Source organism: Schistocerca gregaria, chromosome X (assembly GCF_023897955.1).
Source record: "Schistocerca gregaria isolate iqSchGreg1 chromosome X, iqSchGreg1.2, whole genome shotgun sequence".
Classification (NCBI taxonomy): Eukaryota; Metazoa; Arthropoda; class Insecta; order Orthoptera; family Acrididae; genus Schistocerca; species Schistocerca gregaria.
The window spans coordinates 750,308,928-750,327,189 of record NC_064931.1 but is presented as its reverse complement, the minus strand read 5'-3'; the positions used below and the strand labels follow the sequence as shown (position 1 = coordinate 750,327,189).

The 18,262-nt window shown below is 45.4% G+C and overlaps 1 protein-coding gene across 2 annotated transcripts in view; it reads right to left on the bottom strand.

Annotated features, from left to right (window-relative positions):
• The window catches only part of LOC126299428 (uncharacterized), a 296,023-nt gene extending 278,220 nt beyond the window's left edge, over positions 1–17,803 (bottom strand). The window contains exons 1-2 of one of the 2 annotated variants that reach the window (XM_049991327.1): positions 17,521–17,803; positions 16,883–17,061 (exon numbers count right to left, since the gene is read on the bottom strand). In XM_049991327.1, the coding sequence (XP_049847284.1) occupies positions 16,883–17,028 (146 nt within the window). In that variant the 5' untranslated portion in view covers positions 17,029–17,061; positions 17,521–17,803. The remainder of the gene's footprint in view (positions 1–16,882; positions 17,062–17,520) is intronic. The other variant, XM_049991328.1, reaches the window with a different exon arrangement.
• Positions 17,804–18,262: the final 459 nt, after the last annotated feature.

The window sequence follows — 18,262 nt, the reverse complement described above, 5'->3', positions numbered from 1 at the left end:
CTTACTATTCGTCATATACAAGAGGTATGCTCTTGTCTTCGTTCACCTTTGAACTGACTTACCCAGTCATTTTTATAATAGACCCAACACAGGGTGGAAACACCGCGAGAAATCCTTGCTTGAACATAAATGCAGATACTTGTCAATCCTGCAGGTTGTGCTGTTGTATCAGACCACGAACGCCATCTGTGCAAACCCCTCAATCCGTGCAAGGGTCAGTCGTGATCAGAACAGCGTTTTGGGTAAGTAAGTTATGAAGATTTATACCTATACAGGGAAAGCGATAAAACGTCATCCGCTAAGTCACAAAGCGCATGAAAGTGTGCGTTGAATGACTGTGACAAACGGTTATTGAAGAGGTTTGTGACGAGAAATAAGACAATGACAGCTTGAAAAGTCACTGCTGAAGTGAATGTCGCAACAATTCACGACCACTGCCAACTCGAAGGGAGTTCCATAAGCAGGGAATTGCAGGGTGAGATGTAATTCCAAAACCACTCATCAGTGATGATTGTAACAGGGAAACGTGGCGCCGAAGCCAGGAAACGTCGACTATGGAGCAATGGAAGAGTCATTTGGTCGGATGAGACTTATATCACACTGTTTCCAGCATCTAGCCGACGTCCCAGGAGTGAAACATGGGGGACGGGGTTCTATGATGGTTTCGGGAGCCATAACATGGTATTCCATGGCCTCCATGGTTATTCTGCAATATCGTCTCGGTTGATCAGGTCGATCACATGGTGCAATGTTTGTATCCCAGTGGTGATGTGTGGTCCAAGACGACACAGCTCCTGTTCACACAGCTCGTATTGTCCAGGATTGCTTTTGTGAGCACCAGGATGAGTTGTCGCATTTCCCCTGCCTACCACAGCCACCAGATTTCAATGTTATTCAGACTGTGGTCTACTTTGGAGAGAAGTATGCGTCATGACTGTTCGCCATCATCGTTACCCCAACTTGTCACTTGTTTGCAGGAAGAATGGTGTAAGATTACCTTGAAAACCGTACAGCGCCTGTATGTGTCCATTCCGAGACGACTGGAAGCTATTTGGAATGCTACTGGGTTTCCTGCACAGTACTACGCATCGTAATATGTTTTTGGTGTTTCCATATTTTTGTTCGGCCCGTGCGAAATTTAAAGTGTACTCTGAATCATTGCTTGGCAATTTGCAGACTAATAAATCACTGCCAGAGGCGAAGACGCGAAAAGGGACAGAAAAACACCTGAGATACTACTCGCTACAGAACCTCGGATCTTCACGCTGTTTTTGTCTGACAGCCACAGAGCGACATTCGATTGCACTATTACTGGCGCTAAATCATTCGAAATACTAACCGTAAAATATCTAGATGTATCCATTCGGAGCAAACTGAAGCGGAACGACCCACATAAAACTAGTAGAAGGAAAAGCAAATGGCAGGCTGAGAGTAATTGGAAGAATGTTAACAAACTGAAATTTATTCAGAAAGGAACGGAGTTTTAAAAAAGCCCTCGTCCGACCATTTTTCAATAGTGCTCCGACCATTTTTCAATAGTGCTCGTTAGTCTGGGAACCTTACGGGTGAGGGTTAATAGTGGAAATAGCGAAGATCCAAAGAAGAGTCGCGTATCGTTACAGGTTTGTTTTGTAAGCGATGGAGTGTCAAGGAGGTGCTGGTCAAGCTCCGGTGGCAGACGCTACAAGAGAGGCATTGCGCACCGAGAAGAGGTTCACTGACAAAATTCCGAGAGCGTGCGTTCAACGCATAGTCGGACAAAACATTTCTTCCTCCGATATAAGTCTCGCGATGTGACCCTGAAGGGCGAAATCAGAGCAATTAGAACTCATATGGAAGCTCAACGATAGTCGTTCTTCCCATGTCCTACTGGCGAACTGAAAAACAAAAAGGACAGAATAGATGTATACAGAGAACTTATGTGCCATCCCACTTTATGCAGCAGAAAGGTAAAGGGAAGATTTTATACTAAAGTAATGAAAAAGTTCGCTTTATCGCTCCTTCAGTAATTAATTATGTATTTCTGGAGTCTGCTGGGCAGAACAGTTACTTAGATTAACTAAAAATTAAGTTACATCTCGAGGGATTAGTGGGAAGTAAGGCCATTTAAAATTTAGAGGGGCAAAAAACTGCACAGTGCAGGTATATTAACATCGGCGTAAAAGCAAGAGCTCTTATCGCAGTAATCCGAAAATTTTTCGGTTTCAGCGCCCGTCTCCCTCCCACTGATTAAGTACAAATTAAGACAGAGCTAAGTGATTAACTTTCTCATCTCAAGAACAGCAGGGAGAACGTCGTCAACACACACACACACACACACACACACACACACACACACACACACACACACACACACACACACACAGAGAGAGAGAGAGAGAGAGAGAGAGAGAGAGAGAGAGAGAGAGAGAGAGAGAGAGAGAGAGAGAGAGAGAGAGGGGGGGGGGTGAGAGGGGGGGGGGAAATTTAGTGTCCCAATAAGAGAAAAGCTCGCATTCGCGCGTTGCCGGTTCCCTGAAAAATAACCCATAGTAACACGGTTCTGCGCCCTCGCTTCAACTTGATTCGGAACAAAATTTACGCATTCATAACGCTCTGCAAGTCTGAGATGCAGAAAGCCACGCTCCGGCAGTCAAAGGGCAGCATTAATTTTCGTTAAGTACCGCCGCCGCACCCGCAGCATTTGCGGTCCCGCACCGACTTCGCGTCTCTAGGATTACGATTGCATTTGCACCCTAGTCGTTAATTGCGCTGGTGACGATAGGTCAAGTGCAGTCGCTCTCGGGCTAGTTTCACTGATAAACAGTTCCAGTGATATTTCAATCTACATCTACATACATACTCCGCAATACACACGGTGCGTGGCGGAGGGCTACCTCGTACCACAACTAGCATCTACTCTCCCTGTTCCATTCACAAACAGAACGAGGTAAAAATGACTGCCTATATGCCTCTGTACGAGCCCTAATCTCTCTTATCTTTGTCGTCTTTCCGCGAAATATAAGTTGGCGGCAGTAAAACTGTACTGCAGTCAGCCTCAACTGCTGGTTCTCTAAATTTCCTCAGTAGCGATTCACGAAAAGAACGCCTCCTTTCTTCCAGAGACTCCCACCCGAGTTCCTGAAGCATTTTCGTAACTCTCGCGTGATGATCAAACCTACCAGTAACAAATCTATCAGCCCGCCTCTGAATTGCTTCTATGTCCTCCCTCAATCCGACCTTATAGGGACCCCAAACGCTCGAGCAGTACGCAAGATTAGGTCGTATTAGTGCTTTATATGCTGTCTCTCTGTTTATTTCAAACGCCTACTATTAGTGTATTGCCAAAACGTGTTGTCGAATTTTGATCTCAAACTGAATTTAATCGTATACCTGCAGCACAAAACACGAGTCTGCGACCTTTATCAGGACAAAAAAAAAAAAAAAAAAAAATGGCTCCGAGCAATATGGGACTTAACATCTGAGGTCATCAGTCCCCTAGACCTTAGAACTACTTAAACCTAACTAACCTAAGGACATCACACACATCCATGCCCGAGGCAGGATTCGAACCTGCGACCATAGAGGTAGCGCGGTTCCGGACTGAAGTGCCTAGAACCGTTCGGCCACACCGGCCGGCTTATCAGGACCGCTGTTCTCTATATACATAAATGATTTGGCGGACAGGGTGCGCAGCAGTCTCCTGTTTACTGATGATGCTCTGGTGTACGGTAAGGAGTCGACGTTGAGTGATTGTAGGAAGATTCAAGACAACTTAGACGAAATTCCCAGTTGGTGTGATGAATGGCGACGTTGAGTGATTGTAGGAAGATTCAAGACAACTTAGACGAAATTCCCAGTTGGTGTGATGAATGGCAGCTAGCCCTAAATGTGGAAGAATTTAAGTTAATGCGAATGAGTAGGGAGATCAAACTTGTAATGTTTGGATACAGTATTCCTAGTGTCCTGCTTGGCACAGCCAACTCGTTTAAATATCTGGGCGTGACGTTGCATAGCTATATGAGGTGGAACGAGCATCTGAGAACTGTGGTAGGGAAGGCGAATGGTTGACTTCGGTATATTGGGAGAATTTTATGAAAGAGTGGTCCACCTGTAAAGGAGACCGCATATAGGACGCTAGTGAGACCTATTCATGAGTACTGCTCGAGTGTTTCGGATCCGTACCAAGTCGGATTGAAGGAAGACCTCGAAGCAATTGAGAGGCGGGCTGCTAGATTTGTTACTTTAGGTTCGAACAACATGTAATTGTTACGTAGACGCTTCGGGAGCTCTAAAGGGAATCCCTGGAGCGAAGGCGACCCGGCATTTGAAGTTGACTGCCGAACGATTCTATTGCCGCCAATATACATTGCGCATAAGGACCACGAAGATGCGAAAAATTAGTGCTCATACGGAGGCATACAGATAGCTGTTTTTCCCTCGCTCTGTTTGCGAAAAATAATGATGATGTTTGGTGTGTGGGGCGCTCAACTGCGCGGTTATCAGCGCCCGTACAAACTCCCAACCTTTGCTCAGTCCAATCTCCTCACTTTCATGAATGATGATGAAATGATGAGGACAACACAAACACCCAGTCACCTCGGGAATCGAACCCGGGACCCCCTGCTCGGGAAGCGAGAACGCGACCGCGAGACCACGACCTGCGGACAAGAACAGGAAAGGAAATGACAAGTAGTACAACGTACCCCCCGCCACGTACCGTACGGTGGCTAGCGAAGTACCCATGTAGATGTAGAGATGAACTGATGTTAACAAGGCCATCCTCACTGCATTTACTGCCTTGAGAATGACAGTGACGATGGATGTCGAATTTCGGCTCATTTTGAAAACTAACAGCTCGCATCCCCGCGAGTTGTTCTATAGTTCACACACAGGGAAAAGCCTAGTTCTATAGTTATAGATGTACTCTGCGTATCACTGAAGCGAATGACAGGATATTCTTTATTGTATCAAACATGAACGTTTCTTACCGTTCCATTAACGGACGGAGCGTGGAATTAGATTTAATGACTGCTTGTACGCTTCCGTGCGAGCTGTTATGTTTTTTTATTTGTATCATATCCACAAGTTTCTGCCCAAAAAGATGGATGCCTAAGTTTTCTAAGAAGATTCTCGCGAGATCTACGACGCATTTCCGGTTGTGTCTGCGAGTTAAGATTTTTTAACATTTCTCTTACACTCTCTTGTCGGTTATCAAGTATGAAGTTTCCAGAATGAGATTTTCACTCTGCAGAGGAGTGTGCGCTGATATGAAACTTCCTGGCAAATTAAAACTGTGTGCCGGACCGAGACTCGAACTCGGAAGCTTTGCCTTTCGCGGGCAAGTGCTCTACCAACTGAGCTACCCAAGCACGACTCACGCCCGGTACTCACAGCTTTACTTCTGCCAGTACCTCTTCTCCTACCTTCCAAACTCAACACTCTCGGTCCGGCACACAGTTTTAATCTGCCAGGAAGTTTCAAGTATGAAGTTTTGCGTCACACTTCTTTGTATACATTCCACGTCCCCTGTTAAACCCAACTGATACGTGTCCCGTAGAGTTGACCTGTATTAAAGTCTGGGCTGTTACAACACACCTTCCGCACCATTTATAAATTTCCTGTGAACTGTCAGCGGCTGGTGCTTCTGGAATTGGACGAAGCGCTGATGTCACAAGTGCGTGCATCGTCGTCTAGAGTTGGTGCGCACAGAATTGTGCTGCTACCATGGTGGTTGCCTGTCTTACTCTGGATCAAAATCTTAGTACAGTGTCACAACCATGTTTCGATGCTTTTGCACGAAAGCTGAGTGTCGCATACGTCAAAAAAAAACTATTCTTTTTGCCTTTTAGTTATCAGTCAATTTAGGCGCCACAGTACGAGGGCAGGTCTCCTTAGTCTAACGTTGATGCATGATTGCTATAACACTTCCCTTACTAATCCACAATTCCTCTGTGTCAATTTCAGACACAATAAGCGATTTTATACTAGTGTCTATTATTTTCTCGACAATTAACAATAAAAAATACTCAAGCCACTATGACCATTCAAATTATTATAGTCTTACCTAAAAATTACAACATTTAAAGAGTCCTGAATTATGAAGGGTTTCCAAAAGCCGCTTTGATGAATGAAGTTGCTTTATTCGCAACCACCGGTTTCTCCTCAGTAGAGACGCAACTTCAGGTCTATAATGGTTATATTTTCACAATGTAGATGGGCAATTACGGAGTGACAGCATTCGGGAAGTTATCCACATTAAGAGTTAAACAACGTTTTCCTATGTTGTCTGTCATTACGTTTGTAGACCGCTGATCTGAAAATGGCAGACCCAAAGTTTCTTTTCCGTTCCGATAATTTCGTTACTTCAATAGTTGCGGTCTGCGACAGTGTCGCGCTGTGTTTACGAAATGACGAAATTCCTCCAGAAGTCTGTCAGGGATGCCCGACGCCCGAATCGATCGAAGAATAAATTGGATATCCTACCCCTTACAGATATGGCGGAAATGATATCTTATCACGAATTTCCCTTTTGTTTCAATGAGCTGTGACGGCAGGCACACGGAAAACATAAAACTGACTCACGTTGCCCGAAGCAGGAATCCAAACCACGAGCTCCGCTTGACGAAGCAGCGACTATGCCTCGAGTTCACCGAGACAGCCCGGTAAGGATTTCAACAAATCGTCAACACATTTTCTGCTCACGGTTTCTGTTCCGTACGTTTGCAACAACACTGCGTACATCGTCGTCGTTGGTTTTTTTGATTAGTGTCAAAACTTGGTGTTAATACGTCGTTCAAGAGTAATATGGCATTCATTACCATGCACGCTATGTTCTTAATGGAAGCAACCGACAAAGGTACTTTAGAGTAGTGCGTTTGATGCTGTGTGTAGTTTCTGAGCATATACAGGGTGTTTCAAAAATGACCGGTATATTTGAAACGGGAATAAAAACTAAACGAGCAGCGATAGAAATACACCGTTTGTTGCAATATGCTTGGGACAACAGTACATTTTCAGGCGGACAAACTTTAGAAATTACAGTAGTTACAATTTTCAACAACAGATGGCGCTGCAAGTGATGTGAAAGATATATAATACAACGCAGTTTGTGGGTGCGCCATTCTGTACGTCGTCTTTCTGCTGTAAGCGTGTGCTGTTCACAACATGCAAGTGTGCTGTGGACAACATGGTTTATTCCTTAGAACAGAGGATTTTTCTGGTGTTGGAATTCCACCACCTAGAACACAGTGTTGTTGCAACAAGACGAAGTTTTCAACGCAGGTTTAATGTAACCAAAGGACCGAAAAGCGATACAATGAAGGATCTGTTTGAAAAATTTCAACGGACTGGGAAAGTGACGGATGAACGTGCTGGAAAGGTAGGGCGACCGCGTACGGCAACCACAGAGGGCAACGCGCAGCTAGTGCAGCAGGTGATCCAACAGCGGCCTCAAGTTTCCGTTCGCCGTGTTGCAGCTGCGGTCCAAATGACGCCAACGTCCACGTATCGTCTCATGCGCCAGAGTTTACACCTCTATCCATACAAAATTCAAACGCGGCAACCCCTCAGCGCCGCTACCATTGCTGCACGGGAGACATTCGCTAATGATATAGTGCACAGGATTGATGACGGCGATATGCATGTGGGTAGCATTTGGTTTACTGACGAAGCTTATTTTTACCTGGACGGCTTCGTCAATAAACAGAACTGGCGCATATGGGGAACCGAAAAGCCCCGTGTTGCAGTCGCATCGTCCCTGCATCCTCAAAAAGTACTGGTCTGGGCCGCCATTTCTTCCAAAGGAATCTTTGGCCCATTTTTCAGATCCGAAACGATTACTGCATCACGCTATCTGGACATTCTTCGTGAATTTGTGGCGGTACAGACTGCCTTAGACGACCCTGCTAACACCTCGTGGTTTATGCAAGATGGTGCCCGTCCACATCGCACGGCCGACGTCTTTAATTTCCTGAATGAATATATCGATGATAGTGTGATTGCTTTGGGCTATCCGAAACATGCAAGAAGCGGCGTGGTTTGGCCTCCCTATTCGCCAGACATGAACCCCTGTGTCTTCTTTCTGTGGGGACACTTGAAAGACCAGGTGTACCGCCAGAATCCAGAAACAATTGAACAGCTGAAGCAGTACATCTCAATTTCATGTGAAGCCATTCCGCCAGACACGTTGTCAAAGGTTTCGGGTAATTTCATTCAGAGACTACGCCATATTATTGCTACGCATGGTGGATATGTGGAAAATATCGTACTATAGAGTTTCCCAGACCGCAGCGCCATCTGTTGTTGACAATTGTAACTACTGTAATTTAGAAAGTTTGTCTGCCTGAAAATGTACTGTTGTCCCAAGCATATTGCAACAAACGGTGTATTTCTATCGCTGCTCGTTTAGTTTGTATTGCCGTTTCAAATGTACCGGTCATTTTTGAAACATCCTGTATCTCCAAGTGCATGCAATATCACACGTTTCTTAATGGAACCTGTCATTTCGACAGCATCGATTGACTGAAAAATACAGACGAACTATGAGTTTTATTGGATAGTGAGAAACCAACCGCTTAAACTTTCAGGACAACAGAGAATACCGAATTAAGGCGGGAGGAATAGGAAAAAAGTTACAACTTGGCTCTTATTCCCACGTATGTGTGTTTAAAATTAGTGGTTTTTCAGACTATTAACGGTGGGAAGTATTGAAAATGGCGGAAAAGCAGATTTTTTCCTGCAACATTAAATGTACCTTCTTCAGAAAGATAATCAAAAGCCTTTTCTTTTAAAATTACGCTTGCTGAAATCGTACAGAGCAGTGAAAAAAGAAGCCGTAGCAATGACTGGTTCAACAGTAATAAAAAATACTTCCGACTTTACCGACAAACGTTTACGTCACTCGAAACGACGATAACAAAAAATTCGCTTGGCACAAGATGCGGGGTACTTAAAATAACTGATGACATCAAAGTATCACATGCGTAGCAAGTCTCTCGGACGCACATCATAAGGTTGCCGCGCTAAAACTGCACACTTGTCTTTTTTTTCCTTCGGAACGCGTCTAGTTTATCACGCGCTCCTCACCCTTAGCAATAGATGAGCACTCGGTTGTGTGTGCATTGTCTGGAATGGGTTTTTAAATATGAAACAAATTCGTTACGTAGAGTGGACGTCTGTGGTGGATATTGCGAGATTAACAAAATGGTTCAAACGGCTCTGAGCACTATGGGACTTAACATCTATGGTCATCAGTCCCCTAGAACTTAGAACTACTTAAACCTAACTAACCTAAGGACATCACACACATCTATGCCCGAGGCAGGATTCGAACCTGCGACCGTAGCGGTCGCACGGTTCCAGACTGAAGCGCCTAGAACCGCTCGGTCAGAGCAGCCGGCGCAGAATTATTAATTATGATCGAGATTGTGTAAAAAAAAACAATGCACGGCAACACTAAACTACGGTTAACCTCTCTTCATTCGTGGATGTTTAGAACTCTGAGCGTTTAACCCTCTGTTAAGGTGCTCGTCATATTATACGTGCCGGCCGCGGTGGTCTCGCGGTTCTAGGCGCGCAGTCCGGAACCGTGCGACTGCTACGGTCGCAGGTTCGAATCCTGCCTCGGATATGGATGTGTGTGATGTCCTTAGGTTAGTTAGGTTTAAGTAGTTCTAAGTTCTAGGGGACTAATGACCAAAGCAGTTGAGTCCCATAGTGCTCAGAGCCATTTGAACCATTATACGTATTGGCTAGGACTGGTAAGAGACTTTGCAGATGACAGACCAGATACGGCTCGCCATGGGAAATTCGAGTTAGTTCCACATAGCAGCACGATGTTCCTTCTTTTATTTGTCTCATTTAATTTCTCTGTTGAGTCCAGGTATTCTGTGACTCAGGGGGACGAAAGTGTGGAATACCCCGCCTAGCGCTTTTTGCAGCTTCAAAGAGAAAATGTTTGGCCAGTGCCTTCCGCCGATCTGTGGACTGTGTTAAATGTGAATTTCCTGCGACCAGGTAAAAAACAACCAACAGGATATTACGTTCTCGCCCCCTCTGGCGTTCAGAGCTTAATACCGCCCCTTTCCCGCCTCTTGCCTGCCAAATACCGACAATTAAAATTTTTATACATCTGAGTGGTGTCTGTTCTGTCCGGCAGCTCCGACAGAACAGACACCAGTCGTGATGACGCAACTGGCACATATATTTATGTGAAATAGAGGATGGAGAAAGAAATGGAAAGTAAGGGTGGGAAACTCGTGACTTCTAGCCGCACAGTGCATTGTGGTAATGCGAAAGCTGAAAATAGTGCCGGATCCGGACTGGAACTCGGATTTACCGTTTCTCGTGAGCGGTTGCCTTAATCGCTTCGGCCATCCGGACACGTTTCCTGACAGACTCAAATTTTCAACTTATAACACGCTGCACTGCAGTATCTCTCATCTATTAACCACCCGCACTGGACTCGCATTCGGGAGGACGACAGTTCAATCCCGCGACCGGCCCTCCTGATCTAGATTTCCGTGATTTCCCTGAATCGCTCCAGGCCGGGATGGTTCGTTTGAAAGGGCACGGCCGACTTCCTTCCCCATCCTTCCCTAATCCGATGAGACCGATGACCTCGCAGTTTGGTCTCTTCCTCCAAACAACCCAACCCCCCCTTACGCAGATATTAACCACCTACTCGCAAATTATCCATTCTCGTAGAGTTTGGATGATAACAGAGCATCCGTACTGAAACAAATGCCAAGGAGCCGTCGCGCTCTTTTATATATAGTGCCGTTCTGTGTCGGACACGTCGCGAATCAATAATTTACGAGTAGGAGGTTAATGGACGAGGACGAGCGTGCGATAAGTTGGAAATTTGATCGGTCAGCGACCGTGTCCGGATGGCCGAAACGGTTAGGTACCCTCTCACGTGAAGCGGCAAAACCGGGTTCGAGTTCCGGTCGTGCATTGCATAATTACAATGCACTGTGCGGGTGGAAGTCACGAGTTTCCCAGTCATCCTTTCTCTTTCTTTCCCCATCCTCTATTTCATAAAAAAGTAAAAATTTTTATACCAGGACTGGAATGCGTTACTTCCAAGATAGGCGCTATGCTGTAAATGCGATTTCGCGAATGCAGCCGATAGGACATATCCATTTGCTCAGGACTGTGCACTTTCTTCCGTGTGGAAGAAACTTACTAGCTTAGTTACATAGCTTCAGATTAAGGTGGGCATGAGAATGGTTTCGTTACGCAACGAAATGAATTCGCAGTTTTGAGACTGAAAGAAAACGGAAAAGAAAAAAGTGTTTAACGTCCTGTCGACGGCGAGATCATTAAGAAGGAGCTAAAGCTCGGATTGGGAAGGAAATCAGCCGGGTTCTTTCAAAAGGACCATCTTGGCATTGAGATTAAAAGAGGCAAGTGTGAATCAACTGGGGGCTCTGGAGCTATGACTTGACGGGACAATACTTTAGGAGTCTAACGACTGCAGATACTGTTAAACTACAAAGAAGGACTGCTAACTACTCTCATATGCACAAGATTTGCATAACTGAGGCAACATCTATCTCCTTACTCTGAAAGCTGATGAAGGATGGTGTAGAGGAGTAGGACATAACGAAAATCACTCCATAGGAACATCTTAGACAGCAATGGCACCAAAAACTATTGTGTTGTAGAATATCGACGAGTTTTGTCTATAATTATCGCCAAAGTAAAAGCCTACATTTACATCAACACTTACAAGTACGTCTATTAGGCAACACACATTACTGCGTGTGACGATGGTGGTGGTTAGTGTTTAACGTCCCGTCGACAACGAGGTCATTAGAGACGGAGCGCAAGCTCGGGTTAGGGAAGGTTTGGGAAGGAAATCGGCCGTGCCCTTTCAAAGGAACCATCCCGGCATTTGCCTGAAACGATTTAGGGAAATCACGGAAAACCTAAATCAGGATGGCCGGAGACGGGATTGAACCGTCGTCCTCCCGAATGCGAGTCCAGTGTGCTAACCACTGCGCCACATCGCTCGGTGTGTGTGACGAAACGTACTTCACGTATGATTGTCACTTCCCCCTTTTCCTGCCGGCCGTTGTAGCCGAGCGGTTCTAGGCGTTTCAGTCTGGAACCGCGCGACCTCTACATCGCAGGTTCGAATCCTGCCTCGGGCATGGATGTGTGTGGTGTCCTTAGGTTAGTTAGATTTAAGTTGTTCTAAGTTCTAGGGGACCGATGACCCAAGATGTTAAGTCTCCTAGTGCTCAGAGCCATTTGAACCCCCTTTCCGGTTTCATTCGCGAATTGCGCGTAAGAAGATCGACTGTCTGTGAGCCACAATATCAGCTTTAATTTCTGTCTCTGATTTTGACGTCGTTATTATTTCAAGAGATGTGTAGGAAGAAGTAATACATTGATTCCATTTTCTTGTAACGCACGCACTCGGAATGTTAAAATTTAGCCTTTCCATGGTGTTTAATGCCCCTCTTGTAGTTGGATCAGCATCTCAATGACATTCTCGCGATCAAAGAAACCTGTGAACTGATGAGCAATAGTCAGCAAGCGGTATAGTTAACATCTTCTAGTTACCTCTACGGTGGATAATTAAATTGTCTGGTTAATCTCCGTCTGGCATTGGTATACATATCCAAACTACTCCGCAAGCCATCGTGCGGAGCATGGCGGAAGGTGCCGCGTAACACTACCAGTAATTTCCTCTCCTGTTCCACTAGCAAATACAGCGAGCAGAGCGAGATGGCGCAGTGGTTAGCACACTGGACTCACATTCGAGAGGACGACCGTTAAAACCCGCGTCCGGCCATCCTAATTTACATTTCCGTAAATCGCTTCAGGCAAATGCCGGGATGGTTCCTTTGGCAGGGCACAGCTGACTTTCTTCCCCATCCTTCCCTAGAACGATGGGACCTGTGACCTCCCTTCCCACAAATCAACCACTCACTCAAATACAGCGAAGGAAAAAAAGCTTTCTAAAAGCCTCCTACGAGCCCCAATTTCTCCCATATATGTTCGTTGTCCTTAACGCGAAATGTACATTGGCGGTAGTAGAATCGTTCTGGAGTCGGCCTTAAATGTCAGTCCTCTCAGTTTCCGCAATAGTTCCTCACGAAAAGAGCGTCGTCTTCCATCCAGGGCTTCCCATTTGAGTTGACGAAAATCTCCATAATACCTGTGTGTAATCCGATCTGATGGGGATCCCGAATATTCTAACAGTACTCAAGAATGGGTCCCACTAGCGTTCTAAACGCCGATTCCTTTATGGAGAAACCCCAACTTCCCAAAATTCTCCCATAACACGAAGTCTAGCATTGGCCTTCCCTGCTACCAATCCGAAGTGCTCCTTCCATTTCATATCTCTTTGCAACGTTAGATCTAGGTATTCAACTGATTTCTTTGTCACGCATCACGCTACTAATGCTGAATTTGAACCTTACAGGATTGTTTTTCCTACTTATCCGCGTTAACTTACAGTTTTCTACATTTAAGCAAGCTGCCATTCATCACACCAACTAGAAATTCTGTCTCTGTCATCTTGTATACTCCTACAGTTACTTAACGATGACACCGCCCCTTACACCATAGCGTCATCAGCAAGACCCCCACGGCAGGATTCACGCGGGTGATCTAGCTGCAATCGATCCACACAGGTGGTCCTAGGTACATGGCGGTTGTGAATAATTACACTGACTGACCACAAATCGTGTAGTTACACGCAATCGGGTGTTTGTTTCATCTACTCACGCGAACGACATGAGTGTACGTTAAGGGTAAGCTGAATGGCTTCCTAAATTTTGTAACTTTTGCTTTGTTCAAATATATCTTACACAGTAAAACCCTGTCACATTTCCTTGAAGTGTACTGGACTTTACTTTAGCTTAAGACGATGTCTTCCGATTACGCACCAGTCTGCTGATGAATCACAAACCTGTTGTGATATTCCGTACGCATGTATTATTTTGAGTAGGTGGCGGTGAGAAACTGTATTGTAGGGTATCCAGAAGTCAAGGAACCCTGCATTAATTTGGAATCTCGTCAACGAAGAGAGAAAGCTGTTTTTTTCATTGTAGACAGGAGGTTAGTTGGAAACAAACTAGAAGCTCAATCGCAGACCATGAAATACAGTCGCGAACAATGGTTTCAGCCAATGGAGCGACTCAGTATTCGCTTGGAGCTATCTAAGGACCATAGTGAAGAAAAATTTGAAACCCACACGGATCGCCTACGAATCCGGACGCGAACACAGCACATAATTCGGAACGCAGCTGAAATGGCTACACGTACTTGCTCCTATTAATCAGAAGAGTAAAGCACAACTTTAGTGTTCAGTCGTTCGAAAAGCCAACCGTGTGGATTTAAGTAGCGTGGAAACTCGCAGGGCGCCGGGTATGTCGGTACTCTACGTCCTGCTCACTGAAGCAGGGATGGGTCAAGGTCTGCAACGGAAACCGCGGCCAGAATTCACTTGCCGCCATTCAGGGCAGAATAAAATGGGAAAAAAAAGGCAGGTGTGTCCCGGATGAGGACAGGGCGTTATGCTCCGAGTCAAGTGTTGCAATACTGACATGATGTGGTGAACCGTGCACCACACAGCAAGAGACAGTCATTTCGTGCGGCGTCTGCTACAAGGGGCTTATGTGCTAGCCGTCATTAAACCCAGTAGGCCAGTCTGCATATGGTGGCTAAGCTCTTTCTCTCACTGCGTCTCGTTTGTGAGGATGATTGTTCGATCAGGCAACGGTGTGAACCCAGCTCCGAAGGAAGAAAGAAAGATTAAAATTTAACATATCTTTGACAGGGAGGTCATTAAAGATGGATCATTTGCGTCGGGTAACTTAAATGAGGATGGGCGAATGGGGATTTCAGTTCTGTCTCTTCCTACTGAGAATTCAGTGGCTTATCCTCTGTGCCATACCGAGCAGGGTAGCGTAGTAGCTAGCAGACTGGTCTCGCATTCGGGAGGACGGCGGTGCAAACCCACGTCCAGCCATCCTGATGTAGGTTTTCTTTCTGTGATTTCCCAAAATCGCTTAAGGCAAATGCCGGGACGGTTCCTCCTAAAGGGCACGGACGATTTCCTTCTCCATCCTTCCCTAATCGTAGTTTGTGCTCCGTCTCTAATGACCTCGCTGTCGACGGGACGTTAAACACGAATCTACTCTGAAACTTTCTGCCAGATTAAAACTGTGTGCCGGACCGAGACTCGAACTCGGGACCTTTGCCTTTCGCGGGCAAGTGTTCTACCGACTGAGCTACCCAAGCACGAATCACGCCCCGTCCTCACAGCTTTACTTCTGCCAGTACCTCGTCTCCTGCCTTCCAAGGAGAGCTTCTGTAAACTGCGCACTCCGCTGCAGAGTGAAAATCTCATTCACGAATCTACTCCTACTCTGCGCCATGACTCTCGTTTTGGTCCTAAAATGAAGGAAGTTAATCGACGATGAGGTCATTAGAGACGGAGTACAAACTACAAATGGCGAAGGACAGGGAAGAAAATCGGTCATGTCCTGATCAAAGGGACCATCTTGGCATTTGCCATAAGCGATTTAAAGCAATCATGGAAAACCTAAGTCTAGAGGGCCGGACGGGGATCAGAATCGTCGTTCCCCAGAACCAAAGGCTGGTGTATTACCACTGCGACTTTAAACTTTTCAGTAAATATTCAGTAATTCGCCTTTTTAAGAAAAAATAGAAGAAGAAACAGCTGCCTTAAAAATGTGTCATGTGACACACTGTTCCACATCTGCTCGCGTTTTGGATATTCATAAGTGAGCTCGAGTGTACCTCGTGTAAGAGGAGAGCATATTAGAGAGCACTGCAAACACGAAGCTCGTCTCAACAGGCGATTGCTGAATGTCGTCACCGCGCTATGGAACACTAGTTCTGGAACCTGTAAAGAGTTGCCCGATAAAGATGACAGGGTTAAGATTAAATTTAAACTCTTCGTACACGTAGTGGCTACTAGAGACAGCACTAGCCCACTTGGAAAAGGATGGAGAAGGAAACTGGTACTAGTCCATTCGAAGAACTCACCACTACTGATGGAGTGATCCAAGGGAATAACGAAAACAGTTCTGACTAGCTGGGCGGGGATTTAAAGCCCTCTCTTCTGGAACAAGAGTCCAAGTCTTAAACACAGCGTCGCCTCGCTCGGTAACTAAACGAGCAGTGTAAATATAAGAACAGCAACGAAATATAATTTCCGCTACACTTGTTACTCGAAGGTGAGCCAGTGGGTTTAGCCTGAAACTGGTGTCGTACTGGATTTGGAGGCAGCGGACGGAGCCGCACAACTGAGAGTTGTGGCGAGCTAAGCGCGACAGCGCGCCGAGGCGCGGGCGGCACAAGTGGTAGCGGAAATAGTTCAAGTTCCTGTCCATATCAGCTCAACGAGCTGCTCACAATGGCGAGGAAGTGGGCAGGAACCTGTTGCAGTTCTCGTCGCGAGTCCATTTAAGCACACACAACACTGCTGGGCGAATCCTTTCAGTTTAAAAAACCAGTGGCTCTTTTCAGTCTGTGCATAAGCTCGCGTACGACGGTTTGCGCTGTTTTGTAGAAAGGTCAATCTTTTTTCCGATGCGCAGCAGCAGCAGCAACAACAACACAACAATAATTTATTCTACTCGTACACATATACCAGAGACCACAAGTACTTCACATCTATTTTACTGTGTCTCGGGAGTAGACCTCAATGTGACATTGCAAACTTTTAGCATATTTATATAAATTAAGTCAGACACGATTCTAAATTTTCAGTAGCTAAGCTTAGTTTTTTAACTCATCTTTTGATTTAGCGCATACAGTATTTTTCAGCAATAATAGGGACTGTACATCTAACTTTCGTTCCTTTTCAGCTGGAAGGACATCGAGAAAAAAGTGAAGGTACGGTTTAAAAACTTACTTGCAGTAATAAAGTCGCCCATCTCTGTTGACATGCACGGTCCACCCTGGCTTGAGGCTCTGTTGCAGCTCAGCCAGGTAAGTTGTGCTCGACACAGCCTGCTCTGCCACAGGAATGACATCATTCCAGTTCGGCTGGAGTAACATGGGCACCCGAAACCCCACTTGCAAATTCAGATCCTGCAAAAATGCATGGAGAAAGTGAAAGCAGCAGTTAGACAAGCGCTGCACTGCACCGCAGCGCAGTTCTTACAGAAAAGTTCTACGATAGCTAGCTCTGTTATCTGCGTGTTTTAGGTGGGAAAAAATTATGGGTACCTGTGTTTTTTAGAGATATGAAAACTGTGGCTTTGCGCAACGAGGTACTCCACAACCAGTAACTAAAGGGCACACAATACGTATTCGAGGTTATAATACGGCTGAAAACGACACTTTCAAGTAAATGCCTGAAATGTGTTCACTTGCAAGCAAGAATTTCGTATGCAGAATCTAGGAGAGTGAACAGCAAATGTTGTCATGCCAAATAAGATCGATGTTGCATTCGCGTAAAGCAGTAAACAATTTTTTTATAAGTCAAAAGTTGCATCATTGACAACACAACAACAATCATTCCAAACTAATCAATTGCACTTTACGTACCTTTCATTCAGCTGTGTCGAAGCTGACACAATTTCGCCCCGTTGTTTATTGTTACACTCATGAAAATATTCTGTTTCAGTTATGTATTCAGGAAGTTGTTTGCAGTCGATAACAAAAATAAGCATATCAAGAATGTGTAAACAAATCGTTGGTTTTCAATCCCGTGCAACGCTATTCTCTTAACACAAACACGCCCTGCAACAAGCAGCAGCTGTCAGCCAGCACTGCAGTTGTAGCACAACTCCTCTGACATTGATGTCGCTTTCCGCCTGCGCCTTGCGAGCGAAGCGCTGCCGTGGTAAGCCCCTGAACTACGTCCTAGGCCTTCAAAAGATGGTTCCAGCAGGCCGCATGAAAACGAAGCGGTAGTTTTCATGGCCGCCTCTCGGCACAGCGGACGTATTAAGCTGTAATACATAGAAGTCATACGGCTTAAATAACAGAAAATTACTGGAAATCGTCTACGCAAGTTTAAAATTTTGTAGTTTCGGTAAAACAAATAGTTCCAGATCGTCTCGCTGCCGCCATTATATTCACTGCCAGTTAAATTCGTCGTTGAGTGGCGGTCTGTTTAATATATCGGAAACCAACAGCAGCTAACGTAACCAGCTGAAAACGTCTGTTTTACTTTTCAGTATCCATTCCGATTAACACGATGTTCTGTCCTACTATCAAGTTCAAAGAACTATTCTCTGGGCATTACACTATTTCCTTAACTTATGTTGGAAATACGTCCGTGTCA